The sequence below is a fragment of the Ochotona princeps genome, chromosome 30 (genome assembly GCF_030435755.1).
Source record: "Ochotona princeps isolate mOchPri1 chromosome 30, mOchPri1.hap1, whole genome shotgun sequence".
Taxonomy (NCBI): Eukaryota; Metazoa; Chordata; class Mammalia; order Lagomorpha; family Ochotonidae; genus Ochotona; species Ochotona princeps.
This window is the reverse complement of record NC_080861.1, coordinates 2,540,451-2,568,349: the sequence shown is the minus strand read 5'-3', so window position 1 is coordinate 2,568,349 and position 27,899 is coordinate 2,540,451. Positions and strand designations below refer to the sequence as shown.

General features: G+C 41.9%; 1 protein-coding gene across 3 annotated transcripts; it reads left to right on the top strand.

Moving 5' to 3' along the window:
* On the top strand, positions 1 to 27,032 carry NCK1 (NCK adaptor protein 1). 3 transcript variants are annotated; one of them, XM_004588338.3, is made up of 4 exons: positions 1 to 109; positions 19,656 to 19,899; positions 23,362 to 24,074; positions 26,448 to 27,032. In XM_004588338.3, the coding sequence occupies exons 2-4, from the start codon at positions 19,674 to 19,676 to the stop codon at positions 26,640 to 26,642; spliced, it is 1,134 nt and encodes a 377-aa protein (XP_004588395.2). In that variant the 5' UTR covers positions 1 to 109; positions 19,656 to 19,673; the 3' UTR covers positions 26,643 to 27,032. The 3 variants fall into 3 exon arrangements, with proteins under 3 accessions (XP_004588395.2, XP_058513078.1, XP_058513079.1); XM_058657095.1 differs by lacking the exon at positions 1 to 109 and adding an exon at positions 121 to 418; XM_058657096.1 differs by lacking the exon at positions 1 to 109 and adding an exon at positions 17,874 to 18,116 and having other exon boundaries at positions 26,448 to 26,997.
* The last annotated feature ends 867 nt before the right edge of the window (positions 27,033 to 27,899 follow it).

Genomic DNA, 27,899 nt, shown 5'->3' with positions numbered 1-27,899 from the left:
CCCGCGCGCGCCCCGCCCCGCGCCCGAGAGCTACGCGGCGGCAGAGCGCAGGCCTCGTGCCGTAACGGCCATCGCGGCGGGCGCGGCGGCGGCCGGCGTTCCTCCTCAGGTGAGCTGGGCCGGAGGGCGGCGGGGCGGCCTTGGCGGGCGGCCGGTGACACAGGCAGCCCGTCCGTCGCCACAGCCGCTTGTCGTCCCTGGGTGAAGCTAGCCCGCGGGGCGCCGTCTGCCTGCCCGGAGCCGAGCCGGAGGGGGCGGGGAAGCTGCTCAGCCGAGTCTGGGCGTCTACACCGCGACCGGGCCCGGGCCGGAGCGGCGACCGGCCGGGAGCCCAGCGTCGGGGATGGACACTGGCTGTGCCGTGCGCGTCCCTCCTCCGTCGTGCTGCCCGCCGCTGGCGGAGCCGGAGGTCGCAGAGGTAGGGGACGTGGTGGCGGAGGAAGGACGCCCTCACCTCCAGCCGGACGCGGGGGAGGGAGCCGTGCCCAGTGCGGAGGGTGGACATCGGAGGGACGCGCCCGCTGCCCCTCCTCCTCGGCCCTAGGCCTGTTCCACCGTCTCCTGGGGGGCAGAATCTGGGTGCGTGCGTTCGATTCTTAACGGGAATTTCTTGGGCTGTGTGAGCCCTTTGAAGTTGCTCATATATGTCTGATAAAAAGAATATAACTGGATCGCTTGGATTTTTTTTTTTTGAACATTGATTGCAAGCCTCCAACCAAGTTAAATTAGCCACTGGAAACTCGGGAAGCTGGGTTTTGAAGGGCTGTGAACCTGGAAAAGCCTAGGTGTTGTGTTGTTGTCTTACTGAAGTCACCTGGAAGTAATTGGATCCGTTACCTCATTAGGTAGGCCCATTAGGTGAGGAGGAAAGAATGAGGTTCAGGAATGTGTATTCTTTAAAACCCCGTCTCGGGTGGGAAGCAAAGAAGCGAAACAGTCCGTCTACACCGTGGTGTTGGAAGAGGTGTTCGTTTTGAGCATCGGACTTTAATTTCCAACCAAGCGTAATGATTTGTTAGGTACCTGCGAGCCGCAGTGGCTGAAGTCGCCACTTCCATAGCGTTCATCTACTGAGGAAAACGCAGATGCAGCCCAAGGAAGTGTTGTTTGCTGATTGTCACTGGCACTTGGCGTGGGCTTCCGGTTCCCATCATTGGAGTAACTCAAGTGTGGCTTGTTTGCTTGATTGCATTCATCTGGGCTGTGCCTGCCTTCTCTTGGAGAATTGGCTGTGATATCTGTAAGTACAGTTTGTGGAGTCTGCTGTGCTTTTAAAATGTTTGCCTTATTTTTTTTCTTGTAAGCACTATCTTTTTGTTTTTGGGCTTTTTTAAAAAAAAATATTTTTGGGCCTGTACGAACAAAGCTTGAAACATGTTCATGTTGTGTTACATATTGAGTGATACTTAATTATGTTTTTGGGGACCCTTGAGAACTTTGCTTTCAAAGCTCCCTGTAGATTTTATGTGACCGTTTACACATTCCTGATCAGGAAGTCATATTTAAATCAGAGGCAGGCTTAATTACAGCTTAAGAATTAGTAATTTTTGCATTTCATTGATCTTTAAGGAAAAATACCAAATGTTCTTTCTACTTCATTAGAAAATGAAATTGACTGGTTGACAAATAAAGGGAACTGGAATTGCTGACTATTGAACAGATGTTTCACAAATTCGTTGCTGTGCTGTTTTAGGAAGACAACTGACGGAGCCAAAGAAGACATTTAAACAAAGACAAATTTTACGGCAGCAATTATGTGTGAACAATTTTCACTTGAATCTTTTTTGAAGGTAGAAATTGATTGTTCCTTGAGGACTGGTTCCATATGGCGGCCTTGGTGACGTCACATTTACCCGACAGTGCTCTGCTTAGCTCTGTCCACAGGTTATTGGGCAGTTTTACTAGTGTTTCTTTTTTATTTCTTTTAGATTTCTGTTTCTCCATACATGTTTACAGTATTTTAATTTTCATCTCTGAGCTACTGACTTTAGCTAGGTATTTTCCTGACTGCGCTGGCAGCTGTGCAGTTCTTAAAGCCTCCGACACATCCCTTGCTGTTTAGAAACCAGTGGAAGCTGTTCTCCACAGAGCCGAACTCCAACTCATAGCCTCCAACAGTCTGCGCAAAATCCGCTTGAATAATGCCAGTCCTGTTTCCTTCCTTCCTTCCTTCCTTCTGTTTTTTTCTTTTTAAGATTGTCCGCCCTAACTAAACCAGTCTCCCATGCGCGTTCATCCCTACTGGTTTTCTGCTTTCTTGTGGTAATTTAGGTAGACTTTGAATTCCTGTGCATAAACAATGCCTGCTAGTCTAAATAAAAAGCCTCCCTGCCTCCTTCTGCACCTCCCCCACCCCGAAAACACCCAAGTAGCAAGTGAAGCAAAGTTTTGTTGGCGTTTGATTTTGGCCCTTCTGAGTGTGTGCGGTCGTGTGGGTCCTGTCCCTGCGCTGCACGGGAGTTATGTGGGCTTGGTTGCTCTTGTTCGCCATTCCTGAGGTGTGCTTGTGGCTTGCTGAGTTGGACTTGAGTTTGGTATGGATGATTTTTGCTTTTATTCAGACAGTTCAGTTGAATAAAGCAAGCAATGGGAATATGTGGAAATGTTTAAAAGCATGGATGCTTCTCAGATGATTTTCTGTTTTTCTTCTTTAAAAGAGCCAGACTTCTCTTGCAAAGTTTTCAGCACATATTTTCAAATCATGCCGCTGTGTAGATCAACTCAGATAATAAATGCTATGAAGAATTCAGTATGCTGTGCACCTTTTAAGTATTTCACCTGTTGTCGCAGAAACGTTTTATTCATTTAATGGTACAGGAAAAGTTTTCTTGGAAATGCTTGGTCACATCCAAGTACTATGTGTTGTTGAATATTACTGCTTTAAGAAACGGTTGCACTATCTAGGATGTGTGGTGTAAAGCTCCTCCCACGCCCGGCCTGAGCGCGCTCACTGCCTGGACTGCGATCCTGCCTCTCACCTGCGTCCTGGCCCTCTTGTTTCTTCTCCCTTTTGGTCCTTGAATAGCCAGGCTCCATTTTGCCTCGCAGCTTGTGAACATGATCTTCTCTCTGGGTTAATTAGTATTTAGTTTGTTTACTGGTAACAGTAAATAGCATTTTCTTTTTTTGTCAAACCAGAGAAATACAGGATTGGTGTGGCGTTCATTTGTTGAATGTTGTTTCCAGGAGTATGTGTGCGTTACTGCAATAAATAATTCTAAAATAAAGATTTTTGTATTTAAGGCTTTAAATTTTATATCCTTTTAATTTCTGTTGTGGGATGTGGTTGGAAATTGTAATTATTTTCTTAAGAAAACGTGTTTAAAGAAAATTTCTTAATTTTTTTATTACAAGGTGTGCGCAGTTGTATAAATGCATGCTTAAGTGAATGTCTGTGTTTGTGATATTCATACACCTGTCACCCAAATTGACACACTAGAACATTCCTAGTGTTCCAGAAGGCTCTTGTCCCTTCTGAATCAGTGGTCCCTGACCCTGCAGATACTGACTGCTCTGTTCAATATCCTCACGTTATTTTGACTGTTTTGGAGCTGCACGTAATTGGATATGTTGGGTAGTACGTATCCTTGGGCATGACTGCTTTTGCCCAACATGTGAGATTTGTTAGTGATGTCAGGTGTGGAGTGGTTCTTTTCCATTGATGGCAGTATTCCATTGGATGAATACATTAACAGAAAAAGATTATAACCGTGGGTGGACATTGAAGTTGTTTCTAGTTTTTAGGTATTGGGAATAAAGTTGCTGTAAACGTGAATTTACAAGTCTTCCATACATATTTATTTTGAATTTATCTACATGGGTGTAGAATTGTGCCGTGCTTATGTCCCAAATTTTTTAAAATTTAATTTTGAGAGACAGAGCTCCTATCCATTGGTTCACTCAACCAATTGCCCACAGTGACTGCATTGGGACTGGGAGCTCAATCCATGAATCTCCCAAGTGTCGCCACCTCCTGGGGTGCACGTGAACAGGCTGCACGTGAATTGGAGGTGGAGACCAAACCTTGACACTCTCCTGTGAGATGTGGGTGCTCCAGGCAGCGTCTTAAACGCCCACCCCTTGCTTGGCAGTTTCCGAGCATTCTTGATACAAGCCTGCGTGGATCTGGGATCTCTCCTTTCAAAAACTGTTGATTCCTGCTTTGTCTTAACCCTGTGTTGTATCCCTGTTTCTTAGATCACGCGGATTTTTGTTGTATTTGATGGAATATGTAACAGCAGGTTCCTGTGTTAATGAGAACTTGTGTTAATGAGGACATTTTTGTTTGGCACTTGATTTGTTTGGGTCAGATGAACTATAGAGAGGAAATAATTTTCCTTCAGGATTCTGTAGGCATTGCTCTGTTGGTTCTAGTTTCACATCCATTTGAGAATGCCGAAGATGTGCCGATTCTTGGTTTGTGAAAATGCTTTTTACTTTTCTGTAATTTGTTTTCTGTATTCTGAAATTTCGTGAGAATGTTATTTATATACATTGACTTTTAAAATATATATATTTTTTCTTGGATACTTATTGTATATTCTACATCTGCAAAATTCTGTACCTTTATTCTGGAAACTTTGAATTATTTCACTGATGATTACCTATCTGTTAGGGCTGTCAGCAAAATCACAGTCTAGTAAATGACACAAATCCATTTTCTTAGGCAGGCTTCGTAGCACAGCAGGCTAAACTAATGCACAGCACACCCAAACCACATGTCAGACTGCCAGTGGCTGCTCTGCTTTCTCTGCTGCTTTGGGGAGGCGAGAGGAGATGGCGCTGACCACCCCCCCAGATCCGGACGGAGGCCCTGCCAGCTGCTGCCAGCTGCTGCGGGCTCGGGAGATGAGACCCGTCGATGGGAATACGGCTCTTTCCCTCTTTCTCTTTCTGCTTCCCTCTCTCTGTCACTCTGCCTGATGTTCAAATAGACATCTTTACACTTCAGGCCTCCAGGTTTGTTTTTTGAAGTACCATCAGAGCTGATTTCTGACAAGATTTTTTTTTCCTGGTTTTAGATAGTGGTCATTTCTTTCTGTCTTCACATGCCCTACTCTTTTTTAAAGCGGTTTATTTGGAAATCAGAGTTGTAGAATGTGTCCGATCTCCTAATAATGTCCTCTGTAGGGAAAACATTTTTCTGTTTGTCTTCTAGAATAAGAGCTCTACCCGGAATTAACTTATTTAATCTTTTATTTTTGAAGATTTTGAAGATTTATTTTTGAAGATTTACTTATCTATTTGATAACTATTGGGGAGGGGGCAGAGAAGACTGACAGAGACCCCCTCCCATCCTCTGTTTGACGCCCCTGGCAGCTGCATGGCCAGAGCTGGGCCAGAGCTGGGCACGTGGCTTCTGGGCCATCTTCCCTGCTTTCCCAGGCACGTTAGCAGGGAGCTGGATGGGAAGTGGAGCAGCCAGGACTTGAACTGGTCCCCATATGGGAACCAGCATTACCAGTGTGGCTTAACTCCATATGCCACAACACTGGCCTTTGTTTTTTTATTTATTTTATTTTATTTTTTCATTTTTTTATTTTTTAAAAGTTTATAACACATCAACTATGTAAGCATCATTTAAAATTAAAAATTACATTAAAAGGCTTATAACAGTACTAGAAGAGTATGTGACCCAGGTAGGCTTGTGTGGTCCAGAAATGTTAAAATATTTATTATCTAGTCGTTTACAAAAAGTTTGTCCTTGTTATAAGTTTTCTGGTTTCCTGTAATAGTCATTTGCAAACTATTACTACTTTACTTCTGCAGAAGGGCTTCAGTTTATAATCCCAGAGCTTGCTAAAGTGATTAAGTATAGTCCATATCATATAAGTTATGAGTAGGAATTGGTAAGTTATACTGTATACCAGAGAAATGAAATACTTCTTTAAAAAATATATATATATTTATTTATTTTTGAGGGACCAAGAGACAAAAGGAAAGAGAATCCACATTCCGGTGCTCCAGATGGGCAGGGCTCGGCCAAGGCTGTAGCTGGCTGGGAGCTGGGAACTCAGTCCCTCTCTGATCACGTATTGTGTCGTATTGATATTGTATAATTCCATCTGAATAAATGCCAAGAAAACATAAATAAATATGTGTCTCAGTGGATTAGTTACAGCATAGAGCTGGGAATGGGTTTGGGTCGTGAAGGAGGAAAATGGGAAGTGACAACTTTTGAGGCTATTGGGTTTCCTTTTAGGGTTGTAAAAATATTCTAAAGCTGATTGTGGTAGTGGTCGCACCCTGTGACTACACTAAAGCCGTTGAACTGTATACTCTAGTGGGCGAGCTTTACGGTGATGGTGTGTTGGTTGTTTCAGTAAAACTCTTAACGAGAAAAAGCAGCGTGAACAGGATCTTTTCTTGTTTGTTGATTTGAGTGACTGCACCCTTCAATGCCCCAGCAGAAGACTGAGGGTTTTTTTTTTTTTTTAAAGATTTGTTGGTTTTTATTTTGAAAGGTATGTTTACAGAGAAATACAGAAAGATCTTCCACCCACTGGTTCACTTCCCAAATGATCAGTATGGCTGGAACTGAGCCAGTTCGAAACCAGGAGCTTCTTCCAGGTCACCCATGTGGATGCAAGGGCCCAAGGCCTTGGGCCATCCTCCACTGCTTTCCCAGGCCATGAGCAGGACCTGAATTCTAAATGGAGCAGCAGGAACATGACCCAGCACCCATATGGGATGCTGGCGTTTACAGGTGGAGGGTGGCTTGGCTTTGGTTGTTGTAACCATTCAAGGAGTGAACCAGTGGATGGAAGATCTGTCCTTGTTTCTGTAAACTTGCTTTTCCAATAAAAATACTTTTTTAAAAAAGATTTATTTGTTTTTATTGCAAAGTCAGATATACAGAGACGAGGAGAGACAGAGAGAAAAATCATCCGTTTGATGATTCACTCCCAGGTGGGTGCAGCAGCTGGAGCTGCAATGATCTGAAGCCAGGAACCAGGAGCTTTTCCAGGTCTCCCATGTGGGTGTAGGGTCCCAAGGCTTTGGGCCGTTCTCCACTGCTTTCCCAGGCCACAAGCAGGGAGCTGGATGGGAAGCGGGGCTGCCAGGATTAGAATCAGCTCCCATGTGGGATCCTGGCATGTTCAAGACAAGGGCTTTAGCTGCTAGGTCACCGTGCTGGACCCTAAGTGCTTTTTTTTTTTTTTTTTTAATTAGATCATAATAACAGGAATAAAGCATTAAATAGAAGATGAGATCTAGGGCCAGACCTTACCTTGCAAGCTCCAGGCTCTCGTATGGGCACTGGTTCATGTCTCAGCTGCTCTACTTCCCATCCAGCTCCCCGCTTGTGGCCTGGGAAAGCAGTAGAGGAGGACCCAAAACCTTGGGACCCTGCCACCCATGTGGGAGACTTGAAGCTTCTGGCTCCTGACTCCTGGCTTGGGATTGCTCAGCTCCAGCTGTTGGGGCCATTTGGGGAGTGAACCAGCAGATTTACACTTGATCTTAGCCAAAAGGCCGAGAAGCGATTGAACCAGCGGATTTAGAATCTTTATTTCTGTCTCCTCTCCATAAAGTTGATGTGGAAGAGACCTTTTGTAAAAATGGAAAAGATGAAAAAGAAGTGAAGAAGGTAAGCCTTAGTCTGGAAGGTTGAAAACCACGCTGACAATTTGGGTGGAGACAGGCTGTTGTTGTTCCTTATGATAGCATTGAGGATGAGTCTGTTGGGGCCTGGAGGATTGTTATGTTAATAGTTGGCTAGGGGCTCCTAGCTCCTTATTTCTGTTCTTTTAATTCATTGTTCATCCAGCAGCTAGAGAAATGTTAAGGTGTTTGTATTAGTTTTGATATGCCAACAGCTCTAGCTCTAGTAATCTACAAATTCATACATACATATGTGTACCTTATTTATTTATTTATTTGAAAGGCAGACTTGGGGTAGGGGAGAGGGTTGTCTCCCATCTGCTGGTTAACTCCCCAAGTGGCTGTAATGGCCAGGCCCCTCCATGCATGCTCAAGCCAGGAATGTGGAGCCTTTTCCACGTCTCCCAGGTGGGTAAGGGGCCCAGGTACTTGGGTCATGTTCTGCTTTCTCAGGCGTTAGCAGGGTGCTGATTGGAAGTGGAACAGCTGGATCTCAAACTGGCACCCAAAAGGGCTGCTTACATGCAGGTAATGGCTTAGCCACAACCCTGGGCGGAACCAACAAACCTTAGTACCTTAATGCAATACATCTAATATGGCTTTCTGTGTCCTCTGAAATGTATCTTGGGGATATCTTTGCTCTGTGCATCACTTAGGACACAGGCTCCTCTATCCTTTAATGTTACCACCATAATCAACTTGTGGCTTCTGAGGTTATTATGAAAGGGGAAGTATGTGACAAGGAAGATGTTAGGGTCTGGCCTGGAAGTGGTATATGTCACTTTCACCTGTGCTCCATTGGGCTGGGCTGGGGGAGGTGGCTGGGAGACCTAGGCTAACCTGAATAAACCACCTTTATGCTTTAGCACCGACTTCCGACTTGATGATTTTCTGGGGATATCAAAGTCCGGCACAACAGTACCATGCGTCCAACCTTACATGGTTGGACAGAGAGACATAGGTCAATTTTAATCTACATATACGAGAAATTACCAAAGAGTTTTCTTCAAAGAAATTATAGCCCAGTATACGCTGTGACAGACTGATGTGTTCATAATCAGTGTTGTTTCTCCACTGACTGCTGCGTCAGTTCCCCCCAGCCCGCAGATGGCACGCTGGGGCTCAGATCTGACCAATGGAGCACATGTGGAACCATTGAAAGGAAGCTCTTCCTCCCTGTCTCTCCTCCTCTCTGTACATCTGCCTTTCCAATAAAAATAAGTAAATCTTTAAAAAAACGAATTTATGGTAAACTAGTAGTGAAAATTGTCTTGCCAGTAGTGCATAATTGATGACTTTTAGGTTAATTGCTGTGTGGAACAGGCATAATTTCACTGACATAAAATTCAAATACAGCTGTCATTGAGTTTTATTTCCATACAATTGGTGATAGAGCAGTGGAAGGCGTTGATGTAGCAGATACTGTACCAAGTGTTTTGTATGCTATTTTGTTTAATCCTCATAGCGTTCCTGAAGGTAGATGTTACAAAGGCCAGAGAGTTAAATATTGTGCTCCCGTGTCACAGAGATAATAAATGGTAGAGTAAGAATTCAAGCTGTAGGGTTTATATTCTTTTATAGTTTTCTTTTGTTCATCCTTGTGCTTTAATTCTGTTCAGTCATTTTACTTGTTGGTTTATAGATAAAGGCTTTATTGAGATATAGTTTACATCCTGTACAGTTCACCCATGGTGGGATTGATTCTGTGACTTTGAGTATGAATTAATGGAGTTGTGCAATTATCATCACGATTTTAGAACATTTGCAGTCTCCTGAAAAGCAGCCTGTGGTTGGTCTTTTTATCTCCTTTGTTGTAGGCAACCACCAGTCTACTTTCTGTCTTTCAGAAAGATGTTCATTTTGGACATCTCATACAAATGGAATCTTGATGTGTGTGATCCTTGGTAGCTAGCTTCTTTCACTAAGTATGAGGTGCTTATTTTTTTTTAGTTACAACTGAAACATAAAAATTGTGTTTAGGGATTCCCTGTTAGGTGTCAATACATGTGTATATTACACAAAGTTCAGAGTAAATGTAACTCTCATTTATTATCTGTTTCTGGTGAGAATGTTCAAATTCCTCTCCTGTCTTTTTCCCTCTTTTTAAGAAAATTGTATACATTTGTGGCTCCCCTGTTGTTTAGTTAACACTAGCATCTGTTAGCCTTCTCCCTCTGCCCTGCCTTGGCTTTCGCTTTCTACCTCCAGCCTGGGGTAACCACCAGTCTACCCTAAACTTCTCCGAGAGCAGTTTCTTCTGGACTCCACATGTTGGTGGAGTCATACAGTGCCTGCCTTTCTGTGCTGGTTTGACCTAACATACTGACTCTCATATTGTCACAAATAACAGAATTTTGTCTTTCAGTATTTATTTATTTATCTGAAAGACAGGAGATCTTTCATCCATTGATTCACTCCTTAAATGACCATGGCAGTCAGGGTTGGGTCAGGCCTGGACCTCCATGTGCAGCTACCTTGTGGGTGGTAGGGGTCCAAACACTTGGGCTGTCATTCCCTGCCTTCCCAAGGTCGTTAGCAGGAGCTGAAAAGGAAGCAGAGCAGCTGAGACCTGAGCCAGGGCTCCTAAATGGGATGCTGACTTTGCAGGCAGTGGCCTGACCCATTACACCACAGGCTTGGCTCCCATGTCATCCTTTTTAATGACTAAATAGTGTTCCGCTGTGTATGTGTCTTAGCTAACCAGTCACCATGTGGTAGACATTGAGGCTGTTTCCACTTCTTGACCTCACAAACATGGATGTGCATGTATGTCTCTGACGGATTGATTTCATTTTTTGGACGTGTGTATAATTGCTGAACACATGGCAGTTTTGCACCTTTTTTTTTAAAGTATTTATTTGTTTTTATTGCAAAGTCGAATATATAGAGAGGAGGAGAGACAGAAAAGTAGATCTTCCATCTGATGATTTACTCCCCAGGTGACCACAAAGGCCACAGCTGAGCCGATCTGAAGCCAGGAGCCAGTAGCTCTTCCCGATCTCCCACGCAGGTGCAGGACCCCAATGCTTTGGACCGTCCTCGTCTGCTTTCCCAGGACACAAGCAGGGAGCTGGACGGGAAGCAGGGCTGCCAGGATTAGAACCGGCATCCGTATGGGATCCTGGCACATTCAAGGTGAGGACTTAAGCCGCTAGGCCACCATGCTGGGCCCTTTACACCTATTTTTGAGGACTATTCATCTATGGCTGCACTGATCTGCATTCCCACCGGCTGTGTGCAGGATTCTAGTTTCTTCACATTCCTGCTAGCTTGTTATTCTTTTTCAAAATCGCCATTCCAGCCTAAGTGAGGTTATTTCTCATTGTGGCTTTTTAGGTTTTGATTAATTGTGTTGAACATTTTTTTCATATATATTTGGGGTGTTTATTTTTCTTCCTTTGACAGTTTTTGCCCAGTTTGTGGTTGAACTGTTTGTTTCTGTGCTGTTGAAGTCTTGTGTGTTCTGGTTCCCAGTTCCTTGGAAGAGGCACAGTCTGCGGGAATGACCTCCCGTTTGGTTGGCTGTCTCGACTGTTGACTGTCCCTCAGAGTTTCCTTAGTAAGCCTTCTGTTAGTTCATTGGCGCTGAAGACACATTCTGGTTGTTTTCTCACGTTTTGGCTGCAGTGAATAAGATGGTAAGAAGATGGTTGTGTAGGTATTGGTTTGAATCCACTTTCATTTCTTTTGCGTGTAACTGAAAGTGAAGTTTTGGGATTATGTGACAATTCTGTTTAAATTTTGTTTTTGAAGTGCTGCGATACTGTGTTCCACAGGGGCTGTGCCGTTTTGCAGGTTATACCAGTAATGCACAGGAGTTGTAACTTCTCTGTGTCTTCCCCAGCAGTTACTGGTTTTTGTTTTGTCGCTGCTAGCCGTCCTACTGAGCGTGAGATAGCACCGCCTGTTCTGCTTTGATTTGTGTTTCTCTAATTGCTAAAGGTATTGAGCATCCTTTTCTGTGGGCCATCTGTATGCGTTTTTTAGAAAAATGGATTCAAGTCATTTCCTGTCGTTTAATTGGTTTCTTTTTTCCTTTTCCCTTTTTTTGGGGGGGGCGGAGGGATACTGCTGTGTGAGTTCTTTATATATTCTGAGTATTCTTTATTTTTATTTGAAAGGTTTTACAGAGGAAAGAGAGAGAGAGAGGCAGTCTTTCGTCTGCTGGTTCACTCTCAAAGGGCCACAATGGTCAGAGTTGAGCTGATCTACAGCTGGGAGCCAGGAGCTTTTTCCATCTCCCACCTGGGTGCATGGGCCCAAGGACTTGAGCCATCTTCTACTACCTGCCCAGCCACAAGCCGGAAGCTGGATCCGACGTGGAGCAGCAAGGCCACTAACTGGCACACATATGGGTGCCAGCACTAGCAGGAGGAGGATTAGCCTATTAGGCCACCATGCTGTTCCTATATATTCTGAGTATTCTCTATCAGATATAACTTCCAAATACGTTCCACTTTCTTGGGGTTACCTTTTCACAATATTAAAAAATTTCTTTTGACATAAAAGAATATAGAAAGATTTTAATTCTGATGAAGTCCAGCTCGCTCGCTCCCTCTCTCTCTCTCTCTCCTGTGTTTTTTGGTATACTGGATTATCACTCTCAAGGGTCCTTACTGGAGAGCATGAGGAATGTCATTCTGATGAAGACATGATTGGAAACAGAGATTTTAATGATGTATACAGGAGTCAAGGAATGGGGACAGCTTCTAGGAGCTGGAATAGACAAGGAATACAGGCTTTTGATTATAGATCTGTACTACTTTCTTACAGTTCCTCTAGAACTTCAGATATATGATCTGTGTTTTACACTCCTAAGTTTGTGATAATTTGTTACATAGCAGTAGGAAGCAATACAGATAGAATCAAGGGAGAGGCCAAGAGCATGAAGCTGAAAATGAAGACTTTTGATAGAATCTGTTGTTACTGTTAGGTTGGTTTGGATACTGTTGATTCTGATTCATCAGAGTCTTCAGGCCTATATACAGGCTGCAGGCTTATCACAGGAGCTTCAGAAGGATTAGTAGTGTAAACTAGTGGTACCTGTATTCCAGTTGGCATTGAGGCAGCAATTAATATTATTTCCTTCCTTCCTCATCCATTTTAGGGCTCCCTTATGCTGAGCTAGCAGTTCCGCTGGTCTAGGTTACTAAAGATCTTTAGCTTTTCGTTCCTGAGGGATTTTTCTTCTTTTGGGCCACAGTTGCTGCAGGTTCTATAGTACCAAGCCAGGAACATCAAGGCTTCCAGAGAGTCTACTCCCGTTGCTTCAGATAACTGCTGATGGGCACCAGAATCCATGACTGCTGCTGATACACCTGTTTCTTCTTTGTTGGTCGCTCAGCCTGAAGAGACCAGTGTGGTCCGCTGTGTCCCTTAGGACCTCTGATAGGACAGACTTAACATGTGGAGGCGTTACTTAATGGGAGTTATGGGTAAAAGGCTAATCAAACTTCCACCCCTGATTTTTGTACTGTTTTCCAGGTTTTGTGGGATATAATGTCCTAAACATTGCTCTCTGTACATATGTTGCATTCTTTAAAAGACCAACAGGATAACTTCTTCTTTGAGGTTTCAGTGTTCCACTGTAACTTTTTGTTTGAGATTAAGACTAGTGAATTCCATGATTAAATGCTTAATGTTGCATATCTTTCACTGTGAAGTAACGTTAGCGTGGATCCCATATTGAAGCCACTGAGGTATAATGTAGGTATCAAGAGAGACTCTGGCAAGGGACGTGTAAATGTTCATCCACTCAGTTCTGTGTCTGACAAGTTGCTGTTTGCAATCTACAGTTAATTCGAACATTGCTAGAATTGTCTCTTATTTTGTCTCTTATGGTATATATATTTTTAAATAAGTTGATATTTCTGATAGAAGGATCTGATGAGTAGCTTTCAGTGTTAATGTAATTGATTTACATTATTTCATTTGTTTGAAATTCAGGAAAAGACATTAGCCTCTAGCAACAGAATCCATGGATTTTTAAAAAATATATTTATTTTTATTGGAAAGGTAATTTCTACAGAGAGAAGAAGAGACAGAGATCTTTCATCCGCTGGTTGAGTAGCTGCAACAACCTGAGCTGAGCTGATCTGAAGCCAGGATCCTCTTCTGGGTGTCCCATGTGGGTGCAATGGTCCCAAGGCTTCGGGCCGTCCTCCATGGCTTTAACCAGGTCATAAGCAAGGGACTGAATGGGAAGAGGAGGAACTGGGTCATGGCCTGGTGTCCATATGGGATGCTGGCCCCTGCACGTGGAGGATTAGCCGGTTGAGCCGTTACGGCAGCCTGAGCTCATGCGTGTCTGCAAGGGAGGATCGTATGAACTGTAAAGGGACACAGGAAGTTTCTTTGGGTGATGGAGACTGTCAGGTCTTGGTGCAGGTTGCACAAATACATGGTTGTCAAAACTCATTCAGTTCTATACTTCATTAATTTCGTATGTGAGTTATAAAACTGATTTTATTTTTTAATGGTTTATTGGAAACTTGGAGCTAGAGAGAGCAGAAGCGAGCACTACTTCCTGCTGGTTCACTCCTTGGATGGCTGCAGTGGCCAACGCTAGGCAGGGCTGAGGCCAGGAGTTTCTTGTGGGTCTCCCATGTGGCAGGTGCCAGTCACCCGTGTGGGAATGCTGGCATCAGACGTGTCCACAGTGCCATTCCCAGTCAGTTCTTACTGTAGGTCAGTTAGAGACTTGTACAGAGTTTGAAAAGTGTTGAAGTTTTATTTATTTGAGAGGGAGAGAGACACTGCTGACTCACTCCCTGGATGCTGTCCTTGTGCTCAGGTGCCTGAAGCTGGGAGCTGGTATGCATTCCAGTCTCCTGTATCGTGTGGAGGAATGTCTTAACAGAAAACTGAAATCAGAAGCAAAACTGAGACTCAGCCTCAGGGTGAATATTGGATAAGGATGTAGCAAATGACATAACTGCTAGACTAAATGCCTAGTCATTTTTTACTTGATGTTTATCCTAATCATTTTGAGAAGTATATTTGAAGGTGGGTTATGTATTCTTTATTGTAAACAATAATTTTTCACTTGTTTGAAGGGTGTGGAGACAGAGCTCCATTCCCCAAGTGTCTGTCCCTGCTGAAGCTGGGACAGGTCAGTCAGGAGAGCCCTGAACTCAGCCTGGGTCTCCCACATGGATGGCAGGGAACCGAGTACTGAACCACCGTGTACTGCCTCTTACGGAACTCCTTAGCAGAAGCTGTGTTGGAAGCCGCAGTGGCCAGAGCTGAGGCGATCCAAAGCCAGGAGCCCCAGGAGCTTCTTCCAGGTCTCCCACGTGCTGCAGGGTCCCAAGGCTTTGGGCCGTCCTCTGCTGCTTTTCCTAGGCCACAAACGGAACCAGGAGCGAAGTGGAGCAGCTGGGATGCAGCTGGCATACAACCGGTGCCCATCTGGGGTCCTAGCTTTAGAACTTTAGTCACTAGGCTATCGTGTTGAACTCTGTTAAACAATATTTAAAGCAAAACCTCTCACATACTTACATTTTAAGTTGCCTGTATTTCTGGTTAGTCTGTTTTCACTTTTCAATGGGGGAATTTGTTGTATTTGCTTTTTCTCTTCATTAGAAAGAGTACCAATTTGTTACTTCAGAAGATAGTAGGACTTTAAAAAGTCAAGAATGTATTAATTTTATGAATTTACTTATCCTGTTTATATTACTTACGGTGTGTTGAAATTAGTTATTTGGGATTTTTTTTTCTCCTCATTGTTTGTTGAGAGATCTGTAACCCAACCAAACTTCCGGACTTAGTTGGGTATTGTTACTTGGCTGATTCTTATCAGAAACAGGAAATTGTGAAGTTTTGTGTTAACTATAGCAGATTTCAAAACTGCATTTGTGGTTGCATCAGAGGTTTCTCATTAGAAGTTTTTCTGTTTGGTATAAATTTCTGGTGTTTCCTCGTTTTCTTGAGTATGACAGCTAACTTGCCCAGAGGCTCATGTTTATCTTAACCTACACATTTACAAACAGTACCCTTCCTTGGAGTTTACGAAGTATCGATTAAATAATTTGAACAAACAGTGCCTCTAATATGTAGCTTTACCTAATACAGTTTTGAAAGATTGGAAGAAAACACTTTTTTTTTAAATTTTTTAAAAAAGAGTTATTTGTATTGGAAAGCCAGATATACAGAGAGGAGGAGAGACAGAAAGATCTTCCAAGTGAGTGCAATGGCTGGTGCTGTGTTGATCTGAAGCCAGGATCCAGGAACTTCTTCCAAGTTTCCCACGTGGGTGCAGGGTCCCAAGGCTTTGGGCCGTCTTCGACTGCTTTCCCAGGCCACAAGCAGGGAGCTGGATGGGAAGTGGAGCTGCCGGGATTAGAACCGGCACCCATATGGGATCCTGGTGTGTTCAAGGTGAGGACTTTAGTCGTTAGGCCACACTGCCAGGCCCAGAAAACACATTTAGAGGTTTGATGTGGTATCATTCACCTATTTCCAGCTTTTTAATGGTTACTGAGTTGACTTTTATTTAATAAGTTCTACAAAGCCAAAATAAATTCCCTGATACTGGAATGTTAATTTCCTTTTTCACTCTGCATTTCACAGGCTTCAAGGAATTTGATAGCATTGTATAAAATTGTCAGCAAATGAAAGATGTGTACAACTCTGTAGAAATGATTGGATGGTGCAGTACTAAGTGAATAGCATGCTCATTCATAGTAGAAGATACATAGTAGTAGATACATTTTTGCTTTGGTATTTACATAAACTAAGACTCAGACTTTTGGTGTAAATGAGATTTGATGCATATTTAATTATGTGATTGTTGCTGCTGTGTAAATACAGAATAGTTCCATCATTCTGTCTGAAGAAAAAAAATTCTTAGTTTTTCCTGCTTTGTAATCAAATCCTGTCTCCATATTAACCTGTGAAGGTCGCTGAGTTTTCTGCCTTTGTTGCCTTAGCTTTGCTGGAACGTTGTTTGTGGCCCTCGAGTATACTTTTTCACTTAGTTTTATTTTATTCCACATTATTACTGAGTATGTATCGGTTATCGTTTGTTTATCCATTTATCTGTTCTTTTAAAGGGTGTTTGGATTGTTTCCAGGAGATTGTGAACAGAGCTTCTAGAAATGTTCAAGTTTATAGCATAGAATAGTGTAGTATGCTGTAGTACAGATTTTTGTGTGAACATAGGAATTTGTTTCACTTTGGTAAATATACAGGAATGAAATTGCTAGATCATACGGTTAGTTAGTGTATTTTAAATCTATAGGAAGAGGCCAGATCTTCCTGTAGTGACTGTTATTTTGCTTTCCCACCACTGGAGTTTCAGTTGCTCTGCATCCTCCTTGGTACCTGGTCTTGTCAGTTTCTTTTATCTAGCTTTAGCACCACCATTTAGTAGCTGTGTAGTGGTTATCATTATGTGGTTTTGCTTTGTGTTTCTGTAATGACTGTGATAATGATGATTATTTCATGCACCATCTCTGAGAAGTGTCTTTTCAAATACATTGCTCATTTTAAATTTGGTTACTTGTTTTCTTATGGTTGAGTTTGTTTGAGAGGCCAGAGACAGATGGTTCCCACCCACTGGTTCACTCTAATGCTTACAGCAGCCAAGGCTGGACCCGGCTGGACCAGGCTGAAACTGGGCGCTAAGAGCCCTAGTCTAGATCTGCCGTGAGCCTGCCCCTGCTGCCTGCCAGGCTTTGCGTTAACAGGAAGCTGGAATTGAGAGCAGAGCTGGAACATGAGCACAGCGCTTCCCAGCCTGTGTTAACTATGTGATTTGTAAATATTTTCTCTCTGTATAGTTTTATCTTCCCATTTCTTATCAGGGTCTTAGAGCAAACTTTCGCATTTTGACAAAATCTGATCTGTTTTCCTTTTTAAAAAGTTATTTATTAAAATTTTTTATTTTTCATTATACAGTTTCATAAGCTCAAGGTTTTGCCCTTCCATCCTCCCCAAGTTTTTTCCCTCTTAATAGGTAATGATTTTGATGTATTTGAATTCTTCTTAATCTAAAATTACGTGATTTTCCATGTCTGCTGAAGATTTATATATTTTTATTTTTTTTTTCTAAACTGTTGGTGTGGATGTGGGAAGAAAGGTACCCTCCTTCACTGCTGGTGGAAATGTAAGCCTGTACAGCCACTGCAGAAATGAGAGAGTGCTCAGACAATTGAAAGTTGACCTGCCATATGACCCAGATGTCCCACTCCTGGGAATACAGTCGAAGGAAATGAAATCTGCATATGAGAAAGTGATCTGTAATCCTATATTTACAGCACCATAACCTACAACAGCAAAGATGTGGGAATAATCAAGACGCCCATCAAAAGAGAACTGGATAAAGAAACGTTGGTACATCTACTCCATGGAATACTACTCAGCCATTAAAAAGAATGAAATTCTACCGTTTTGTTCCCAACTAGAGATCATTATGCTCAGTGAAACAAGTCAATCCCAGAAGGACAAACATATGTTGTCTCTGATATAAGGCAGCTTTCACACAAAATACAAGATCAGTAGATACATAGGTAAGCATGTATATGCATATATTCATGTGGAGGACCTGTTTAAGGGAGGCAAGTATACCATGAAGTGGAGATACACTGCAGTATACATCTCTACTTCCAGATGAAAGATGGACTCCCAAAGAAATTGTTAAAATGTATCTTGACAGTGGAATGCTGGATTTTTTACCATTGTCCATATCTGCAATGTCATGATACACTTATATAGCAGAATGATGAACTTGGGACTGTTGTTGAGGGACTAAGCTGTCGTTACAATATAGGGGAAAACAGGATGGGAGGGTAAACCCCTGGGCCTGAGGAACTGTATCATGAAAAATAAAGCACTTATATTAAAAAAAAAGTGAATAAAAAGTTAATTATTTATTTGAAAGAGGCAGAGAGCGAGCGAGCGATTGTGTGCTGATTCATTTCCCAAATTAATGACTGCAGCAGCCAGGGCTGGGATACGCTGAACCCCAGAAGCAGGAGCTCTGTCTGGGCCTCTCACGTGGTTCGCAGGACTGAAGTGCTTGGGCCGCACTGTGCTGCCTGTCCAGGCACATGAGCAGGAAGTTGGGCTAGAAGCAGAGTAGTCATGCCTTGAATTAGCACACTGATACGGGGTGCTGGCACAAGTAGTAGAGGTTTAGCCTGATATGCTGTAACTCTAGCCCCAGGTTTTACAATTTTACATTTATATTTAAGTCTGTGATTATTTTGTATGAATAAGTTGTTTAGATCTAGATTTCTTTCCATATGAATAGTCAGTTATTCTAGCAGCATTTGTTGAAGGGACTGTCAGCCATAGAATTGTCATTTCACTTTGTGAAAATATGCTGGTAGGGGCCAGAGCTTTGGCACAGTAGATAAAGAGTGCAGGTTCAGATCCCAACTGCCCCACCTCCATTCAGTATAGCTCTGTGCTGGTGTGCTTGGGAAAACAGGGAACATAGCCCAAGTGCTAGAACTTACTCTAGCTCTCGTGCGAGACTTGGAAGAAGCTCTCTTGACTGCTAGCTTCAGATTGGCCTAGCTCTTGCCATTGTGCCAGTTTGGACAGTGAGCTATCAGATAAAAGATCTCTGTCTCTTCCCTCTATCTGACTCTGCTTATCAAACAAATAAATAGGTAGTTTTTTTTTTTTTTAATTGGAAAGGCAGATATACTGAGAGAAAGATTTTTCGTCTACTGATTCACTCCCTAAGTGGTCAAAACAGCCAGAGCTGAGCCAATCTGAAGCCAGGAGCCTCTCCTGGGTCTCCCATGCAGGTGCAGGGTCCCAAGGCTACAGGATACAGGCAGGGAGCTGGATGGGAAGCAGGGCTGCTGGGATAAGAACTGCACCCATTTAGATCCCAGGAGTGGGACATCTGGGTCATATGGCAGGTCAACTTTCAAATGTCTTAGCATTCTCTCTTTTTTTCAAAGGTATCTTCCTAATATATATTTTCTATATTTTTACTTCCCTTATTGTCCTTAGATTTTTAGGCCTCTCATTTTTATAAAGCATGTGTTCTACTGCTCTGACCTTCTCTATCAACATTTGCTGTGTGTTTCCAGTGCTGAAGCTGTTGGAAGATGGCAGAAGAAGTGGTGGTAGTAGCAAAGTTTGACTATGTGGCTCAGCAAGAACAAGAGCTGGACATCAAGAAGAATGAGAGATTATGGCTTCTGGACGATTCCAAGTCCTGGTGGAGAGTTAGAAACTCCATGAATAAAACGGGTTTTGTGCCTTCTAACTATGTAGAAAGGAAAAACAGCGCTCGCAAAGCATCTATTGTAAAAAACCTGAAGGATACTCTGGGTAAGTGATTTTATATTAAAAACAGCTACTTTCTTCTAAGTGGATTTTTGGCAACAGTGGCTCTGCCACCCACACTTCTGCCATGCTCTTCCTTTGCTGTTTGATTAGAGCCTGAAGGTCAGCTTAGTTTCTTCTTAGAGCTTTCCAAAGCATGTGGCAAGCTCTGGGTATTTGTGTACCCATCTTGATTCCCTGGTATGTATGGGAACTTTAAGAAGTCTGAAGTTTATTCATGTAGATCCTTGTTCTTCCTCTTCTTTCCCAGGCTTTATTATTTATTTCTCTGAAAGGCAGAGTCAGTCTCTCTTTTTCTCTCTCTCTCTCACACACACACACACACACACACACACACACAAACGCGCGCGCGCGCGCGGAGAGAGTGGGGAGAGCCATCCATCCACTGGTCCGCTCCACAAATGGCTGCAACTTGTAGGGCTGGGCAGGCTGAGACCGGGACTCCATCCGGGTCTCCCGTGCGGGTGGCAGAGGCCCAGGTCCTCAGGCCGTCCTCGGCATTCCCAGGCACATCAGCAGGGGTGGGGATCTTTCCCAGGCATTTTAATCTTTATGTTCATTGTCCCGTTTGTTGTCCCTTGCTCTGGGCTGCTGGATGAAATAAATGATTTTGGCAAAAGCCACCCAGAAAGATCCCATAGTCTTGAGAAGGTCCCAGGTCAGGAGAAGCCAAGGCAAACCATTGTGCTGATCTTTCAAGGAGCCCTGCCAGATGAGTTTAAATCTACAGTTACAGTTTAATAACTAAGATCTGCATTGCTGTGCCTGACATTTGGAGTCCAGGTTGCTTTCTTCACACGCACCACTGACTTGCAGTGGTTTAAAGGATCCCAGGAAAAAGCACCAAGGAATGTGTAATCAGGGAAGGAGGGGAAATGGAGACTCAGGGAGTTAGGAGGAGGAAAAGCTAGCAGAGGGTCATCTAGGATGAGAAGGCTGAGGGGCCTAAAGGTGCTGATTGGCAGTTAAGGAGATGACATAGGTGTCTTAATGCCAGAGTCCAGCTCCGGCCGAGGTTCGGAGCTCGGGAAGGGTGCGTGGATGAGGCGTGAAGAGAGAAAGAAAGGAGACAGACCACCAGATTCCTTGATTGTAGTGGACAAAGTGAGAAAGCTGTCCGCTTTATTTATACAGAAGCAGTACAAAGTTTTTTCTTAGGGGCATATTGACATAGCTTCAGGGGGCACAATTTACAACTTCTTGAGAAATGATTGAGGAAGGATTCCATATTCCTTGCTTATCTTGGCTTGTCAGTCTTCATCTGCTCTCCTCAGGTCTGGACTATAACCTAGGCACCGCCTGTGTCAACCAGACCCCTATCTTGTATGAGTTAAAAGGTCTGGGGCCTTGGTCTGTGGGGATCGGGGTTATTGACATTAGTTGGCCATAGGTCTGTAAGCTCACACAGTTTGTTAAAGCAAGGGTAATAACGGCGGAAAGAATTGCAGTTAGCAATGAGCTAAGTTACTCTATTTAAGTTTCAACTCTACAATGGATGAGTGAGTGTTTCCAAAGACAATTCTACAAATTGTTTCACTATTAGACAAGGCATTATCCATTCCAACGTTGCAACCAAGAGTTTCTCAGTAGACAACACATCTTATGCAGTAATACACTCCTAATACAATTCTTGTTCTACAACTTATCTATCACTAAATGGGAGAAATACATCAAGAGAGAAAAAACATAAAGATCTAAGACAAAAAAGTTGTAAACATTACATTCCTCTACAACTGCAGGCTCTACAACTTCATAAGTGATCAAACAATAATCAAAAATATATCTTTATGATATTAGTGAAATCACCCTGTATTTCCTCTAGCTAAAAATTTATGAAAACAACTAAAGCAACTACATTTTCTATATTCTAAAGAATTGCAAGGACAGGCTAACCTTTAAGACCACAGTAACTATATTTTTTGCCTTAGCAGGATAGGCTTCATGGTTACAGTAGCTATATTCTTCATCATAGCAGAATGACCTTTAGGGTCACAGTAACAGGATAACTTTTAGGGTCCCTCTTATCAAGCCATTTCCTAGAAAGCATGATAAATATCTGGGCCAGATTTTCTGGCAATGGGTAAACAGCACAGACTTAATTATACTCCTGTGTGTAGTTAAAGGCCCACTCACCAGGACATCCTCAGTAACATTAACTCTTAAGCTCACGTTGGTTGTAAAAGCCATCTCACAGGGGCAGACAATGCCTCAATAGATTACAAAATTCTTAGTGGGGTGGTTGAGTGCCCATGCGAGGGGGAGTGAAAACTGCGTCAAGGTGGTCAGAGATGAATCCACTTAGCCCTGCTAAGCAGCTGGTAGCTCCCCGGACCCTGCCAGTCAGGGAGCTGTTCTCTTCACACCTACGTGTTATTCACACCTACTGCATGGACTCCATCATCTTAAAATGGTTTTAATTTAATAGTTTTGATAAATAGGTGGAAACAGAAGGTCAGATTATAAGGAGTTGAGGGTGTGATGAAAAAGTCGAAGGCAACATTTAAGGAATAGGTCAAGTTGAAGCACCTTTATTTTAAAGTAGAAGATATATAATTAAAGAGATTGAGTAAGAAGGAAATAAAGATGTAGAATAATCCCAAAAATCAGAAAAAAATGCTGTTAAGACCCTAGAAAGATCAGGGGTTAAGGCGTTAAATGAATAGAGTTAGGCTAATGAGAAAGTTTTAAGACAATGGGAAGGAATTTGTGAAGTTCTACCTAGGATAGTTTTCTTGGTAGAGTACAAAGCCATGGAGACAGCAGTGAAAATGCCTGATTAAAGGTGACAAGGCATACACTTGGTGTTAATAGTGCTATTTGGTTTTTTTTTCCATCTCATTTGACAAAAATATATTAAGCACTCTTGTGTACTAGACGTGAAGGTCCTTGGGATTGTGTCCTGCCCACAGAGAGGTTCCATGTGAATGGGTTGAGGGAAAACAAAGAAATGATCTGTTATTTTAAAATAAGCACATGAGATAAATAGAGCTAGCTTGGATCCAAGGAACCAAAGGGAAAGCATTCCCAAATGTACAAAACTACAATTTTCCATTGCATGTCTATGGCTAATTATCATGTTCTTTTCAGCTATTATAGAATCCAAGTTAATAAATTAAAACACGAGGAGTGATGGTCTAATGGAACCTTCATGTAGTTAGGTTGTAACTAAGAGAGAAACCTTTATTTAAAGTTAAGAAAAAAATTACTATATTGGGAAAACTAAGTAGTTAGGACCTTTGATGAGGGAAAAGATGAGAAGGTAAACTCAGAACTAAAATCTAGAATGTGTATCTGATTTTCTAAAATAATGATTCTGCCACATAGACTTATTATCTAAGCCTAAAGATTAAAAAAGGTATACTGCATCGAAGCTCTTTGTTCAATAAATTGATTTTTGGGGCTAATCATTGCTTCATGTTTTCTCATTACCCCCTTTGATGTAAACAGGCATTGGAAAAGTGAAAAGGAAACCTAGTGTTCCGGATTCTGCATCTCCTGCTGATGAGAGCTTTGTCGACCCTGGGGAGCGTCTCTATGACCTCAACATGCCTGCTTATGTGAAATTCAACTACATGGCTGAGAGAGAGGATGAATTATCACTGATAAAAGGGACGAAGGTGACCGTCATGGAGAAATGCAGCGATGGGTGGTGGCGGGGCAGCTACAATGGGCAGATTGGTTGGTTTCCTTCAAACTATGTAACTGAAGAAGGTGACAGTCCTTTGGGTGACCATGTGGGTTCTCTGTCAGAGAAATTAGCAGCGGTCGTCAATAACTTAAACACCGGACAAGTGTTGCATGTGGTACAGGCTCTTTACCCATTCAGCTCGTCCAATGATGAAGAACTCAATTTTGAGAAAGGAGATGTAATGGATGTTATTGAAAAGCCTGAAAATGACCCAGAATGGTGGAAGTGCAGGAAGATGAATGGAATGGTTGGTCTGGTGCCCAAAAACTATGTTACCATCATGCAGAATAATCCGTTAACCTCAAATCTGGAACCATCGCCTCCACAGTGTGATTACATTCGGCCTTCACTCACTGGAAAATTTGCTGGCAACCCTTGGTATTATGGCAAAGTCACCAGGCATCAAGCAGAAATGGCCTTAAATGAAAGAGGACATGAAGGAGATTTTCTCATTCGTGATAGTGAATCTTCGGTAAGTTGATTTTCTAAGGTGCTTGGAAATGAAATCTGAGTATTTAAAAAACAGATTGGGTAGAGGTGCAGTATCTTTCCCTAAGCTGTAGGCTTGGACAGGAACGTGAATTTTCTGAAGCCGAAGTCAGTGTGTGTTCCACTTACATCTGTTAGGAAAGGATAGTTGTTGCAGGCATGCCAACATGGAGTATTTGACTTTTACTAGTTCTGTTAATTTCACATACCTAGGATATTTTCTCTTGCTTTAAACTGAAAAGGGGGAAAAAATTAAACTTGCTTTCTTTGCTGAGAATAGAATGGGACAGTAGATTAAATTGGGAAAGCATTTCCTAAGTTGTTACTGGATGCAGTGCTTAGCAACGTAATCACCGTAGTCCTTAGAATGTGTAGGATATTTGCTAAACTTAAAAAATGATAATTAAGTTTCTTCAGAAATTGGTTGTTTAAAATTTGGAATACATTTATCTTGTACTGCTCAAAAACATGTTTTAACACTGTTTGAAATGCTTTGACAATAAAAGGAAAAGTATGTTACAATACTTAGTAAAGCTATAAAACTGTGAAAACTGAAGAACGTAGTTAATGTGGATTCTTTTGGTTCTAAGATACTAGAATTTGATAACACTTATTTTTCCTTGAAACAAAATATCATTGCTGCTTTTCCACTTATCGAATAATGGTTTGTATTGGCTTTATGTGAATGTAGTTATATAAAAATGAATGTCTAATTGTTTCAGAGATTGAAAGTAAGAATAAAGTGAAGGAGAGAAGTGAGAGGGAAAAGTTAATTAAACTTATTTATGTGAGTGAAGTTCATAAAGATACCCCGTGGAAAAAGCAAGTGATTGGTGTGGATGAGTGCTTTTTTTTAAACCAAGAATGCCTGGTGTGGCAGCCTGAGACTTGGGAAGATTTGTGTGACAGAACCTTCTGGTGCTGGTGCATACTGGTCAGAAGAGTGTTAGACTGAAAAAAGAAGAGGAGCTTGCAAAATACTCTGTTTCCTTATTCTTGTGTATTTGAGCATAGAGATTAGCCAAAATTACTTCCAGTGATACAATTTTTAATTGTTTATTTGAAAGGCGGGGTGAGAGGGAGTTTGGGCATATCTACCCACTGTTTGACTTACCAAATGGCTGTAATGACCAGGGCTGGGCCAGGCTGAAGCCAGGAGCCTGGAACTCCATCTCGGTCTCCAATGTGTGTGGCAGGCTCCCAAGCCACTTGGGCCGTCTGCTGCTGCCTTCCCAGGAGCATCAGCAGGGAGCCAGAAGGGAGATGGAGCAGCTGATGATGCATACTCATAAGGGAAGCTGGTATTGCATGTGATGTTCTCACCAACTGCACCACAACACCAACCTCTAGCAATGCAGTTTTTAAGGCCAAAGTCTCAAAAACATTTTCGGCCTGCAAAGTGTCTAAAACATTTGCCCACGTTTAAATATTGACAGATTCATAATAAAACTCCAGACTTCAAATTTAAATTGGAAGACCTTGGGAGTAGATGTTTAGCCTAGCGGTTAAGACTCCTGCGTCAGCCCGCAGTGCAGTACTAAGTACAGTGGTCAGTTCCAGCTATTGATTACGGCCTCTTGCGAATGCAGGGCCTGTTAGACTGTGGTGATGGCTCAGGTAATTGAGTTCCTGCCACCTGGGTAAGAGACCTGCATTGAGATCTGCCTCAGCGGGCCTGGCCCAGTTCTGGCCATTGTAAACATTTGCAGGGAGCAGAACCAGCAGATGCACGTGTGCCTAACCCCTGTGTATGTGTGTGTAAATTAAGTGAAAAGTAGAATGAAATTGCGGCATTGAGGCTGTGTTCCAGCCACGTGTTTTTAATCTACTATGCACTCTGTCCATCTACTCCTACACTCTTATTTATGCCACTGTTTTGACCTTGGGCGGCATTTGAGTTTGGCTTGTGGCCAAATTCAAGAGTTTTAATTTTAATTCTCATGTGTGCATTTTTGCAATTTCAGAATATTCAAGTCGACTGCTGTTAGCAGCAAATTAAAAAGATCTGGGCTGGGCTTAGGTTTTTTTTAATCTGAAGAGAAGGTAGCTGTTGTGCTTCAGCTAGTGAACTAAAGATTTTGCATTAATATGATTCTGTGGGTGCCATGAATGTGGCGATTCTTGACTACATGGGTTTTAGTAGAGGCTCTGTTGGGCAAGTTCGTGTCTCTGAGCTTTAGTTTTTTTCCTCTTTAAAAATGAATTGTTTCCAAGAGTAAAGGAGACAAATAATTTAGCATATGTCTATTTTTGTATGGTACTTGATACTTTAGTAAGTAATGACATTTTACATTACTAGTTTAATACAAAAATGCTGGAAGATGGCCTTCAGAGGGTGTGCGTTTTTCTCTTTTAGCCAAATGATTTCTCCGTGTCACTAAAAGCACAAGGGAAGAACAAGCATTTTAAAGTCCAGCTCAAAGAGACTGTCTACTGCATTGGGCAGCGTAAATTCAACACCATGGAAGAACTTGTAGAACATTACAAAAAGGCACCAATTTTTACAAGTGAACAAGGAGAAAAATTGTATCTTGTCAAGCATTTATCATGACACCACTGCTCCAAAGTGACTGCCATACAGCTTTAATTCATCATGAATTGAAGACAGAAAATGTTGGTCCAGTCATACTTGATTGGAGTTGCTGTTTCTAACTCTGCGCGAGAAACTGATATACAGAAGTTTTTATTATAACTCAGCTTATACACATATACTATGTATGCAGTGCATTCACATAGAACAGTTCCCTTGAGCTTCTATTATTTTCTGTTTTGCTTTTTCCCTTTTGCTTCATAAGGGTTTTGTATTTTGAAAAAAAGTCAAATAATATAGATCAGAAGTCTTTATATGGAAAAATTCCTTTACTGCCTTTTGTTAATTTCCTTATAAAGGCACCCTGTTCTGTTTTCTCTTCATTCATACATATATATATATATATATATGTGTGTGTGTGTGTGTGTGTGTATATATATATATACACACATATATATACACATACATATAGGTATGTGTATATATATAAATCATATGCTAAAATAAATTTCTTGGGAGAATGTTAATCTTTTCTGTGACTAAATAGCAATAATAAATGGAAAGTTAGAAATCATTATTTTAGGTATTTGTTACAAGCCATTGTAAATTTCAAGTAAAAAGTTGTGTCTACCATTATTTTTAAAAAATGAATTCATTGTCTTTAATGTGCTACAAAACATTTGGGGAATAAGTTAGAAAACATCTCGTGCAAGTTTATGTCTGTTCAAACAAAAAATCAAAATTCTTAATTTGGGGGAATGCTTTTTCTCTTATGTGGCTATTCAAGAGAATCTATTAATCTGAAACATTTTGTTTTAAAACATTTGCTATACTGTTATTTCTTCCATAATGTTATTTTACCAAAGCATCTTGTATTAGGACGTTGTATTTATATAAGAGTGAAATAAATTATGCTGACTTTTAGGGAAGTGGGAGACAATATGACCCTTAGAGTGTTTCTCCCTGAACATCTAATTTTTAGGATAGTGTTGCCGTTTTTCGTTTCCTACTTTGATGAGTGTGACACTAAAATTGTTGGATGTCTGAGTGAAATGTGCTCATGATTAGGATGACTTTCTTCTACTTTTCAAGTCTTATATTTTTATTTATCAGGGAGCATATTGGGTATAAGGATGACCGACTATTAAAAAATATTCAGTATACTTCTGTAGGCCACAGAAGAAAACTAGATGTGTTTTATGGTCACAGCTTTTCCTTCTATTAGTAATTCTGTAGATTGAAATTTAAGCAAGTAACTACCGGTGTTTTAATTGGAAG